The 14,206-nt window shown below is 34.1% G+C and overlaps 1 protein-coding gene across 11 annotated transcripts in view; it reads right to left on the bottom strand.

The window, feature by feature from the left end:
- CDC42BPA (CDC42 binding protein kinase alpha) overlaps window positions 1-14,206 on the bottom strand; it is a gene marked incomplete at both ends in the record, with an annotated part of 303,526 nt that overhangs the window by 132,977 nt on the left and 156,343 nt on the right. For all 11 annotated transcript variants that reach the window (XM_079719570.1, XM_079719575.1, XM_079719576.1 and 8 more), the window contains 3 exons: window positions 2,450-2,529; window positions 4,915-5,163; window positions 6,909-7,109. In XM_079719570.1, the coding sequence (XP_079575696.1) occupies window positions 2,450-2,529; window positions 4,915-5,163; window positions 6,909-7,109 (530 nt within the window). The remainder of the gene's footprint in view (window positions 1-2,449; window positions 2,530-4,914; window positions 5,164-6,908; window positions 7,110-14,206) is intronic.

Here is a 14,206-nt window from a genome sequence, read left to right as displayed (position 1 = left end):
GTGAAACAGTAGTCAAAAGCACCAACCATGGTCCTCTTTGGAATTCAAAAGTGAAATGCCTTCATAAGCTACAAGGATATACTGTTCAACACAAAGAATATAGCCAATATCTTATAATGATAAATGGAATATGACCTTTAAAAATTGTGAATCACTTTATTGTACATCTGTAACTTATATTATATTGTACATAAACTATATATGTCAATTAAAAAAACTTTTAAGTGAAATGCTTTCTTTAATTCAATACAATTTAATTAAAAACATTTGCAGTGCTGGACATTCAGCAGTGAGCAAAATGCACAACACTTGCCCATGGAGCAAGTTTTATATTCCAGTGGCAGAGACAAAAATAAACAAACAAGTAAAATATTCAATACATTAGACAGTGTTATATGCTAAGGAGAAAACAGAAAGCAGGAAAGGGGGAAATGAAGTATTAAAGCAGAGTAAATAAAAAATGTAGATAAAGTGGTCAGGAAAGTCATCACTCAGAAAGTTACTGAATAAGTCCAGAAGGAATAAGGGGACCTGCCAAGGAAATATGAGAGGAAAGAGCATTCCCTGCAGATGAAACAGAAGTACGAAAGCCCTAGCAACTATACTTCAATAAAATAAATAAATAAAAACAAAGAAAAAAGAAGTGCAAAAGCCCCGAGACAAGAGTATGTCTGGCACGTTCACAGGCCAGAAAGGAGACCTGTGTGGCTGTGAAGTGAGCAAGGGGAAGAATGGTAGGAAATAGAATCAGAAAGATAAAGTGAGCCAGTCTTGTAGGGCCCTATAAGAACTCTGGAGTTAAGATATGAAGCCACTGGAGCTGGGGGCAGTGAGAACTGGTCCTGAACAGGAGAGTGACATACTCTTGACTTATCTTTTAGCAGGATCACTCAGATAGGTTCAGAGAACTATAAGAAATGATGTTACAAACATCTAAAATAGGTGATTAAGAGAGATTTTAAGTAGAAGTGAGGAGAGAGGCCTCAGCTGAAAATACACATTTAGGAGTCATCAGAAAATAATACCAGAGCACCAGAGTATAAACAAAAAAGATCCAAAGATGAAGTGATAGGACACAGGGAGATTAGGAGGAATGTGGAGAATGAGAAGGGGTGGCCAGAAAGGTAAGGAGAAACGAGGCAAGTGCTCCGGAAGCTAACAGGAGAAAGTGTTTTAATGGGAAGGAGCCGGGATAAATGAGATGAAACTAGGCAAATAAGTCAGACTAGGACTGAGAAATGATTGCTAAATTTAGCAACATGGAGGTCAGTGGTGACATGGATAATAGCAGTTTGCATGAAGTGATGGGAGCACAAACCTGACTGGAGTGGTGCCAAGAAAGAAGAGTATGAGAAAAATGGACAAAGTACAGACAACAATTTGAAGTAACTCTCCTACAATTAAGAGCAGAAAAATGGTTGGTAGCAGGTAAAGAAAGTTAGATTAACAGTTTTTATATTTTGCTTTAAGATGGGAGAAAAAACTGCATGTTTGTGAGCTGATGGAAATGATCTGTTATGCAAATGACACAGAAAGGGAAAAATTTATGATGCAACAGCAATGCGCTAGAGTAGGTAAGAGGAGACAGAAGGGATGCGGCTTAGCTAGGGAGATCACACCGTCATCCATAAAAAGAAGACGATATGGGTCCAGCGGTGTGAAGGTGGTAAATGTGGTGATGGGAACTTGAGGAAGTTGTCTGTTGATCACTTCAACCTCTCTGTGAAAGAGGAAGCGAGATCATCAGGTGAGACTAAGCATGACAGGGGTTTTAGAGGAAAAGTATAAAGTATGAAATAGTTACCTAGGAGAGTGGAAGAGTGAATACACTAGGGTAACACAGTATATTTGCCAGGCAGCAATAAGTGGCACCTGAGGTTGGTAATCATGAACTTAAAGTGAGATCAGTAAGAATGGACAGATATTTTTCTCTAGACACTTTGAACTGCACAGGTATAGGCAGAAAACAGAGCTGTAATAATGAATGTCAACTTAGCAAAACCAGTGTTACAGAATGACAGACAGTCAAGGAATTGAGGGGGCACCCAAGGAGTGACTATAGTCATTCTCAATGATATTTAAGGAAAGGTAAGGAGGAAAGAGAAGATATGAGTGGAATGAGGGTCAGTGAAAAGAATGTTAAGATCAATGGGTTGAAGGTTCTGATGCTTGACACCTAGAAAATATTTATTCAATAGCATGGGGCTCTTCTAATTCCTGCCCCATTGCTAAGAGTTAGATTCTGAGCTCTCTATTTGTCCTCCAAAATGAGTTAAAATTCTTATATGTTCTATTCACTTTATAATGTCTAACTTTTTGCAGCAGTAGCTTCACCCTTTTTCTAAAAAAATTTTTACAAGGCTCTCTTATGCATTATACTTTTTTAAAACCTCAATTCATTTTTAATTTGATTTAAATCATCCAAATCATGTTAACTTTTCAAACTTACCAGCTACTAGTATATGTAAAACCAACAAATGGCAGATGGTGACCAGAAAATGCAGTATGTGTTGGTGGGGGCATCGTTTCCTAAAGGAGGAAAAAACATCTGGTAAGAAATGAATAACTATAAACTGCAGGCTGGGCTATAAATATTACCTGTCAATAGTAAATAGGTGACTGATCAATTTAGAAACATTGCTAAGTTTGGTACAGACATTTAGTGATAAAAATTTAGACCATAAATATTGCTATTGTGGAATTCTAATAAAATGAAAAGAAAGATTTAAAGTCTGACGGATATTGAGAGTAGAATCATTATTCACGTATTCCATATTTGCAAATTTGCCTAGTCGCTAAAATTTATTTGTAGTCCAAAATCAATATTCACAAATACTTTTGTAGTCATTTGCAGACACTTGCAGAGCAAACAAAAATTTGAGTTGCCCTACGCACATGTTACCGGCTGGAGGTGAACAAGGAGACATCTGCCTTCTTGCTTCAGCTCTCATACTATAAACAAGTGGGTTTTTTTCAATGTCTACATGTGCCACATTTTTCTCATTTTTGTGTTTTTTACAGGTGATTTTGCTATCTAAAATGGCCTACAAGAGTAGTGCTGAGATGCCATCTATTGTGCCCAAACAAGAAGGCTGTAATGTGCCTAACAAAAAAAAGGTGTGTGCTAGACACGCTTCATTCCAGCATGAGTCACAGTGCTGTTGGCCATGAGTTTGACATCAATGAATTGACAATATATGTTAAGTAAGGTGTCTTTAAATAGAAACACACATCAAACAAGGTATTGTTTGGCTGATGTATTGTACTGATTGGTTGATGAGAACATTGTGACCAGAGGCTCACAGGAACCTGACTGTGTATTTCCCCTAGGAGCAATGGTTCAGGATTCACTAATACAGTATTTGCAGCAACTTTACTGAACATAACTACAGCAAATAGTCAGAGTCAACTTTACTGTGTATTTAATTTGGAATGACTCACAGTTCTTGTTAACAGTAAATGTAATTCTTGTAATAAAAAAAAACTGATGAGGAAACTCCATTTAACTCTTTCTTGTGAGGTTCAGTAAGGAAAGTATAAGAGAAGTTCTTATCTGTCTTGAATATGGTACTTACTGAACAGTGAAAAGTAAATTCTTAGTGCAGAATTAAACCCATAAGAAATAAAATAACTGAATAAAAATGAAAGTTCAAAATAAGAAGGCTAAGGACCTACTGTATAGCAGAGGAAACACTTCTCAATACTCTGTAATGACCTATATGGGAGAAGAATCTAAAAAAGAGTGGATATATGTATTTGTATAACTGATTCACTTTGCTATATAGCAGAAACTAACACAACCTTGTAAATCAACTGTACTCCAATAAAAAATTTTTAAAAATTAAGAAGGCTAAAAAGACAAAAAACAAAAACAATTGTTATTTCCCTAAATTTTAATTTAATATAACCTAATGGTTTAGAGCAGAGGTTGACAAACTATGCTGGCCTGCTTTGGTATGGCCCACAAACTAAAAATGGAGGACTATTTGGCTAATCCACTGGTCAGCCACCTGCTGCAAACAGAGCTATAACTTTAGGTTAATAAGGCTATAGATTTTCTCTCCCCATTCATTTCCTACCAAGTTTGCTATTTTTAGTGGAAACACCACTGGGCATAGGTATTTAGCTCTACAATCAAGTCAGCTCCCTCTGTCAGCAAAGCTGCTGGTTTTTACAAGCAGCTCCATGCTAGCAGTTCTACTGTCTACATTAAGCTGAGGGAAAAGTTGGGAGGGCTGTTTTTAACCAAAGTTCAACAGTATTTCATGAATAAATGCTTCTCAATTTATTTACCTTGGGTTGATTTATTAAGCCCTGAAATGGTTGTTTTTGACAATTTTGCCCAGTTTCATGGTGGGTTTTTTTTTTTTTTTTTTTTTTTTTGCGGTACGTGGGCCTCTCACTGTTGTGGCCTCTCCCGTTGTGGAGCACAGGCTCCAGACACGCAGGCTCAGTGGCCATGGCTCACGGGCCCAGCCGCTCCGCAGCATGTGGGATCTTCCCGGACCGGGGCACGAACCCGTGTCCCCTGCATCGGCAGGTGGACTCTCAACCACTGCGCCACCAGGGAAGCCCCCTCATGGTGGTTTTTAAGGAGAGATTTGCCAATGTCTTCACTCTGCCATCATGAAGTCCACTTTTTAAAGCATCTAATTTGTCCTCTTCTTAAGAAACCTAATGACATAACTAATCTAAGAAGTAAATCTTTGAATTTTAATTTAGCTCCTAGTCATGAATAACTATGTTCACCTCAGTTAATGCTTTTAATTTCTTGATTTAGGGAGAGTAAGTACTGGAAGCCACAGTAACTTTGATAATTGGTAAGGTGGTCTATAAAATTACTTTATAACCATATTTACAAAAAAAAGAAGAAAAAAGCAGAAGGACAGAACTTCTTTACAATGTCATACTCACAGAATTCTTTAAACAATCATCATCCACATCAAAATTTGATGTATCTGTTGGGCTACTAACTTCTGGAATGTAAGGTGCTTCACAGTTTCGAATATTATCCCAATCAATTCCACTGAAAAATGGGTGTTTCTTAAAGTCTTCTATTCCATTTTGACCAAGTCGATGTTCTCTGCTACAAATGAGCCTTCGAATAAGATCCTTAGCATTTTCAGAGACATCAGCCACTTGAGCTGGAAACTGAAACCTCTCCTAAACAGAGAATAATAGAAACAAAATATAAATCACTATTCAATTTACTAAGTAGGTTGATGTTAGCATTTACTTTCTTAAAAATACATTTTCTTTTAAAAATATCTAATAAATATATATGGTACACTGTCCTACAGCAGAAACTAACACAACATTGTAAAGCAATTATACTCCAATAAAATTTTTTTAAATAATAAGAATATATGGTACAAAGTACTGATACTAAAAGAGATGCAGGAATAAATTAAAAAGGATAATTTTCCTAAAAGAACTTTTCATTTCATATGTGACTTAGTCATAGACGCACTACAGAAAGAATAAGTTAAATGCTAAAACACCTTAAATGCTGTCAAAATGAATTCATTAAATGTAGTAGAATGTGACTCAGTATTTCAGTAGTGTATATGATTGATAATGTTCATATAAGTCACATACTAATGACTAATAGTATGGAACATTTTTAAAGAATGTAATACGTACTTTACACTACGGGAAGTGCATTACCCCTTTAGCTCATTTAATCCTCAGAGCAACTGTATAAGGTAGATACTCCTATTACTCTAATTTTATAGAAGAGGAAACAAAGAAACAGTTCAAGCAATTTGCTTGAGGTCACACAACTAATAAATGGTAATAAACTGATTTGAACTGAAACTGTCTGATTCCAGAATCTGTGCTCTTAACAACCATGTTATAGTACAGTGATTTCTATCTGAAATGCTTTACATGCTATTTACAACTTTGTAGCTATTTCTTGTCTTTCAACTCTTCATAACTACTTAGCAGATTATCTTTGCAGCCAGGTAGAAAAGCATCGACTCTATAAGACTGAGTTATATATATATGTGTAGCAATTAATCATAATTGTATCACCAGAATAAATTAAAAAGAACAGACTGTCACTCCCTTTATGGGATATTCCTATTCATATTCTAGGTTTTTGCAATTGCTCACAATCTTCTGAGACTGATAATCAGACTCTTCCTCTTCTTGTATAATCTATTTCACTTGGTACTAAATGGATTAAAGTTTATTCATTCTTTCCTGCTCTGCATCTGGACTGTTTCCAATGTTTGGTGATCATAAATAATACTGGGATAGGTATCCTTGTACACATATCCTTGTTCTACGAATATTTTCCTTAGGGTAGATTCCTAGAACTGAAGTTACTCAACCAAATGTTTTAACCATTTTTTTTAAGGCTGTCGATGCATACTTATAAACTTCTTGACAGAAAGATTATATCAATTCACATTCCTATCAACAATGTCTAACAATGTCCACCTCACTGGATTATTTACAGTAACAAGTACTATTTTTCTTTTCATCTTCACCAGTTTGACAGGGGGAAGAAAAGGATGCCATTCTTATTTTAATTTGCATTTTATTTATTACTATTAAGGTTGAGAATTTTAAATGCATTCTAGTCATGATTATACTTATACTATAGTAGTAATGATATAAATTATCTGCTTATGATCTTTGTTATTCTACTAAAGAGAACATTTAATTTTCTGCTTCTTAGCACCTCTAATGAAATACAGGAGAAGGTGAAAACTAATAATTTTATGCATAATTTATGGATCTTGATTACTCATATTTGTCATGTCCCTTATTAGCATAGAAATTAGATTATTTATTGTTTTTGGAAAATCATTTTCTTTTTAAATATCACATTTTAATTTTATTGAATATTATATGTATTATTTACCACATTAATTTGAAAATTAGTAAAATATACTAACTTTGTGATTCATGATTTTTCCATATGTTTCCACCAGAGATTCTGCATAAAATGGTGTTTCTCCATAAAGCATTTCATACATACAGACCCCCAAAGACCACCAGTCACACTCAGGTCCATATCTGCCTTTTCCATCTTCCATGGCTTGAAGGATTTCAGGAGAGATATAATCTGGAGTTCCAACAGCCACTGAGGACTGTACCTGAAGAAGTTCACATTTTTAGTAATCTACCATAATATATTAGAAACAAATAATAATTTTAAATTAGAAATGTTTACATTTACTTAAAAACACAATAGCATTATTTCATAACAACTACAACTTCGTCATTATCTGAATTTAGCCTCCTTGTCCATATAAGTTAAAATTTATATAAGCACCACACCAACAAGTTCTCCAGATTTTTTAACACTATAGAATGTTTATTATAGCTGTTACTTAATTGACTACATTTAGGGTAACAATATGATTTGAACACCACAGCCACTAACCACAAATTGAATATATATTTTAGAACATTCTTATTATTGATATTATCCAACACTTACATATGAAAAATGGAACTGTGAAAATTTTACAATTAATTAGGGGGGAAAATAAAAAAGTCTGGCAGACTGGAGATTATTTTAAAATAATGAATGAAAACCTAAGGAAATAAATGTTAACAATGTCCCGCAAACTACTTATCTATTTAAAAAAATTATAAAAGGGAAAAATATATATCCTTCAAAAAATAAAGTCCCAACAGAGAAAAAGAGCTGGGCATACAATTATGGCAAGTTGGATGTAAATTAGAAAACAACAACTAAAAAAGATCCTGGGCACATGTCTTGTGAGGTATTCCAAAGTAAAAGAAAATTGGTTCTTTATGTTTTAAGAGAACATATCAAGAAATGAACATTCTCAAGATAAAATAATGGTTAATACTCTGAGTTTTCTAGACTAAATTACCATTCTTAATAATCATTAGAATAGACTTCCTCCTTGGCAATACTGAGATTAAGTAACTTGAAAACTCTTCTACTACAAACTCTTAAAAGTACTAGAAAAAATATAACAACCATCTTTATAAATACATAAATGAGCCTTTAAATAAAGAGACAATCTTAGGGGCCCAGTAATTAAGAAATGATTGAGAACCAGGGCAATAAACATTAAAGCAGGAGTGCAGTTGGAGAAATATTGGTTTTCATTTTCTAGGTACTTGGCTTTTAACATATACATAAGGACAAAAGGAAAGACCTTGAACTTATAGGAGGTTTGAAGTGAGAGGCTGCCCCATATAACCTTTACCCTAAAAGGTATATTGTAAGGAAAAGGTGAATTATAAAAATCTGCCACTCAGCAGAGAAAGATTAAGACATTTTGTCTATCTTGACTGTGACTGATATGTGAAAAAAATTTCCTCCTTTAGAAATTCATAACTTTAGGTCACATAGTCCCACCATTTGGAATTCTAATTCACAGGGTTTCTGTGGTTCAGAAGTTCTCAAGCCAAGAAACTGGCAAAAATACTGGCACCAGGTTAGGTGTCCCTAGAAAGCCTGGCATAACAAATTCAAGACTACCGTGCAGGACACATGCTCAAACTTGGCCACATATAATTCTCACACATAAAAGGCCATTGAAGATGAGCTCACAATCCAATAATATAACAAAATGAGGAGACATTCTATTACAAGCAAAAGTCAGAAATCCAAACAATTAGACCTCTAACAATTATCAGTTCCACTTTATGAAATAAGTATGTTTAAAATTAGACATATTAAAAAATCAAAAACATAAGAAAAAGATGAAAAAAATTAAAGAGAGTCCCTAGAAATGGAAAAAAGTAGTCATTGAAATAAAAGATATGAAAAAATAAATGAAATCGGATCCACTACTATACACACTGGAGTTAAACTGCAGAGCACCAAAGGCAAGAGATCTTAAAAACATTAGAGAATAAAGAGAGATTTTTCTACCAAGCAATGACAACCAAGACTGACAGCTGAATTATTAATACTAACACAGCAGTCAGAAGAAAATGGAATTTTATTTTCGAAGTGATGAGACAAAATAATTGTCAATATTATATTCCCTACCTACCTAAATTATAATACAGGAATGAGGGTTAAATAAAGATATTTTCATACAAAGATTGAGGGAACTACCACTTGCAGCCCTTTCAGTTGAACAAAAGTACTAAAGGATACACTTCAGAATCAAGAAATATAACCCAGATGGAAGAATATGACACTAGAAGCAATTATGAACAAAGATATTAGTAAACTTCAACATACATCTAAATGGTTATTAATTGGATAAAATAATGACAAAGAGAAGGAGAAATAGGACATCAAAGAGTAAGATGAGGAGGAGGAGCAGGAGCAACAGAAAAAGAAGATGGAGGAGGAGGAAGGAACAACTACTTGAAGGTTGAAAAATAAGATGGAACTAAAACACTAGAAAACAACATGTTAACTGAGGGAGCAGTTAGGATTACAATGTTCTAAGTTTCTTGGTTTTCTAATTTTTATTTACTTTTTAATTGTGGTAAAACACCCATAATATAAAATTTACCATTATAACCATTTCTAAGTGTACAGTTCAGTGGCATTAAGTACATTTACATTGTTGTGCAACCATCACCACGATCTCTAAAACTCTTTTCATCTTGCAAAACTGAAAATCTATTAAACAATAATTCCCCTATTCCCTCCTCCTCCCAGGCCCTGGCAACCACCACTATACTTTCCATGAATTTGACTACTCTAGGTACTTCATGTAAGTGAAATCGTACAATATTTGTTATTTTGTGTCTGGCTTATACCACTTGGCATGTTTTTAAGAAGGTCTATCCTTGTTGTAGCATGTATCAGAATTTTAAGGCTGAATAATATTCCAATGTATATATATACCACATTTTTTTAATCCATTCATCCAACGATGGACACCTGACTTGCTTACATCCCTTGACTTTTGTGAATAATCGTGCAATGAACATGGGTGAACAAATATCTCTTTGAGACCCTGCTTTAAATTCTGTGGAGCATGTACCCAGAAGTGGAACTGCTGGATCATATGGTAATTCTATTTTTAGTTTTTTGAAGAATTGCCATACTGTTTTCCACAGTGGCTACAGCCTTTTACATCTCCATCAACAGTACACAAGGATTCCAATTTTCCCACATCTTTGCCAAAACATTTTTTTTTTTTACAGTAGCCATCCTAATAGGTGTGAGGTAGTATCTCATTATGGTTTAGATGTGCATTTCCCTAATGACTAGTGATGCTGAGCATCCTGTCTTGTGCTTGCTGGCCATTCGTATATCTTCTTAGAAGAAATGTCATTTCAAGTCCTTAGCTTATTTTGAATTGGGTTCTTAGTTTGTTACTGAGTTGTAGGGGTTCTTTATATATTCTGGATAGCAACCTCTTATCAGACATAGATTTACAACTATTTTCTCCCATTCCATAGGCTACCTTCTCACTAAGATAACTGTGTCCTTTGATGCACAGAAATTTTTAATGATGATGTAGTCCAATTTGTCCATTTTTTCTTTTGTTGCCTATTGCTTGGTGTCACATCCAAGAAATCATTGGAAAATAAAAGTTGTAAAACTTCTCCCCCTGCCCACTATGTTTTCTTCCAAGAGTTTTATAGTTTTAGCTCTTATATTTAGGTTTTTGATCTATTTTGAGTTAATTTTTGTATATGGTATAAGACAAATTAAGTCTTTTTCTTTAATTAGGAATATGGTGGAGAAACTGATTGACTCTAGACTTTACATAAAGGATAAAATTTTTAAGATAAACATTAAAATATTTGAAATAGAATGTATAACTTCTGAAGGAGTAAAGAAAAAAAGAAATAAATTTGACCCAGCCAGTAGAAGGCAGGGAAGAAGTGGGGTGTGGGGGAGAAGCATGCATGCAAACAAACAAGCAAAACCTATAGCAAATAGTACAAGACAATATACTAGAAATAAATACAAACATATTAATAATGAAGTTCATAAATGGATTAAATTCACCTATCAAAAGATAGAGTCATCACACTAGATGACAAATAAAACCAAAATGAACAAATTTTAAAAAAATCAGCAGTAATCTGCTTAATGCACCTAAACATAAAGACAAAGAAAGGTTAAAAATAAAAGGATGGAAAAGATATACCAGGCATATGTTAAACAAAAGAAGGTTAAGGTAGCTGTATTAATATCAGTCAAATTAGATTCTAAGGCCAAGATGACTATTATGATTTTTAAAGATTTCTTAACATAATTAGAAAATACCCTGATAGAGCAATTCCGAATAATATGTAACTAACAACATAGCTACACAAGAGTTGTGAAAACATTAATAAGTTCAAGGGAAAATTAATAAATTCAACATCATAATAAGGACTTTTAAATAATAAATAATAGATCAGAAAGAAATAAAACTGGTAAAACTATTAAAATTTTGAACAACAAAGTTAATAACTTTAATCTTACGGACATACATAGAAACCTGCACCCAAAAGTTAGGAAAAAGTGTATTATTTTCAAACAAACATGTAACAGTTGTAACAATTGGCCTGCTACAAAATTAAAAGCAATCTTGACAAATGCTAAAAAACTGATAACAAATAGATCCACTCTCTAGTAAAAGAAAACTTTCTATAAATAGCCAAATAAGTAAACATAACACTATGAATACTAAAAGGCACACATCTAAATAATTAATGGTCCACAGAAGAGTTCTAACTAAAGCTGGAAAATATTTAGTAAAATACTCTATGTCAAAACTTATGAAGAAAAGTAAAGCACAAATAAACAACATTAGGAATGAAAAAAGGGCAAAACTACATATGTAACAGAGATTTTAAAACTAGAAAGAGTGCAATCTGAACAACTTTATACCAATAAAATTGAAAACTCAGAGAAAATAGATAATTTTCATAGAAAAAAATATAACTTACCAAAACTGACTCAGGAAGAAATAGAAAACCAAAGAGACCTATAACCATTAAAAAATTTGAATCAATAGTATAAAATCTACCTGGAAAACGAACAAAATAAAACAGAAGAAAACAAAACCTCACCAAAGCAAAGGTGATTTAAAAGTGAGTTCTACCAATTATATAAGAAACAGAGGGCCTCCCTGGTGGCGCAGTGGTTGAGAGTCCGCCTGCCGATGCAGGGGACACGGGTTCGTGCCCCGGTCCGGGAAGATCCCACATGCTGCGGAGTGGCTAGGCCCGTGAGCCATGGCCGCTGAGCCTGCATGTCCGGAGCCTGTGCTCCGCAATGGGAAGGCCACAACAGTGAGAGGCCCGCATACCACAAAAAAAAAAAGAAACAGATAACCCCAGTATTATATAACTGTTCTAGACCCAAAATGGGTAAAGGCAGGGGATATGGCTCCCCTCTTTATTTTATAAGGCTAAAATAACCTAAATACAGAACAAGACATATAAGAAAAATTTGAGAAGGAAAATTATACTGCAATCTCAGATATGATCAATGTCAGGTATGAATCTCAGGTAACAATTCAATATAGAATTTTAGCATGGTCAATCTAGCAGTTTGTTCAACTATATCAATACAACTTGATGATAAAGTTATGTTTATATCCAAAGAATGGATGATTTAACATTGGACAATCTATGTCATTCATCGTATTAACAGACTGAAGGGAAAACACCCTGGTATTATCTCAGTGGATGCAGAAAAATCACTTGATTACACAGTATTAAAAACCATAACAAACTCTTGGTAATCAGAAATAGAAATTTCCTTAATCTGATGAAGAATATACACCAAAAGCTTAGAGCAAACATCATACTTAATTTGAAACTACAGAAAAAACACCAATAAAGTCAGGAACAAGGCAAAGAAGCTCCCAATTACTACACCTATCTAATATTGTGTTTAAGGTCACTGACTGCATGATGAGAAAAAAATATAGCAAAATAACAGTGTAAGGACTGGAAAGGACAAAACACAAGGCTGTGTCATTATTTGCAGATTATAAGATTGTCTATATAGAAATATATACATATACACATAGAATCTACAAATTATTTTGAACTAATAGAAAAATTTAGTGAGCTTGCTAGTTTCAAGATGAATATGCAAAAATCAACTGTGGTCCTAAAGAAGAGCAACAAGCTATTAGGATGCAAATTTTTTAAAGTTATCCATTTATAATAGCCAAAAAAAAAAAAAGCCATGAAGTGCCTAGGAACAAATCTAACAAATAAAGGTAATGGATTTACCTTTACGCGAACATTATTATAAAACGTCATTAACAGACATAAGAGAAAACCTAAAACAGTGGAGATACCACATTCACAGATGGGAAGACTTCATGTTATAGACAAAAATTTTCCGAAAATTAATCTCTAAATTCAGTGCAGGTCTACATGCTTGTATATGTGAAATCGTGTTTGTATATGTCTGTCTGTATGTATATAAACTAGTAATATAATCCTAACAATCATATGGAAAAACAAGTGGCCAAGAAGAGCCAAAACAATTTTAGAGACAGAAAAGGAATGACAGCAAGACACCCTCTCACAGAAACTGACTTCTTACAAAGGTATAGTGATTAAGATGGTATAATCTTAACTCAGATGTGAGACCTAAAAAGCAAGTTGAAACTTAATTTGGAAAGTCACAAACTTTGGGAAAGGTTAAAATTGAAGCAACTGCCCAGATAATAAATAATGATCCACCAAGAGTTATATAATCACAACATTTCAGAACACCGGAAATAAACAGAACATCCTAAAAGCTTCCAAATAAGGGGCGAAGGTTATAACAGAAGTACTGAGAATTAGGATGGCATCAGATGTCACAACAGTAAATTAGAAGACAATGCTATGTCTTCTAAATTCTAAGAGAAAAATAAGTTCAATTCCATCACACCATGTCCAGTCTAGATAAATTATCAATCAAGTATGAGAGAAGAAATGAAGGCATTTTTCAGACATGTAAGATTATGAAATATTTATTTCCACTGGAACCTTTCTTAGGCAGCTACCACCAAATGAGATGAGAGACAGACATGGATCCAGGAAACAGAGGATCCAATACTAGAGAGCGACACATAAATTCCATGATGATAAGGAAAGGTATGTCTAGGATGACAGTTCTCATCAGAGAACTGGAGATAGCGGATAGGCCTATCTCCAGTAGGCCTATAAGACAGTCTAGACTAGAATGAGAGTATGCACGCCTCCAGACAAAGGAGCCACTAAGTTATTTACTGTGTCTAAGAGAGAAAGGAATTGCTCAATTTCTTAATGTGTGGTAGAGAGTCTGGGGATA

Source organism: Hyperoodon ampullatus (genome assembly GCF_949752795.1).
Source record: "Hyperoodon ampullatus genome assembly, chromosome: 2".
NCBI lineage: Eukaryota > Metazoa > Chordata > Mammalia > Artiodactyla > Ziphiidae > Hyperoodon > Hyperoodon ampullatus.
Note: the sequence above shows the minus strand (reverse complement) of the source record. Positions and strands in the feature narration are given on the sequence as shown.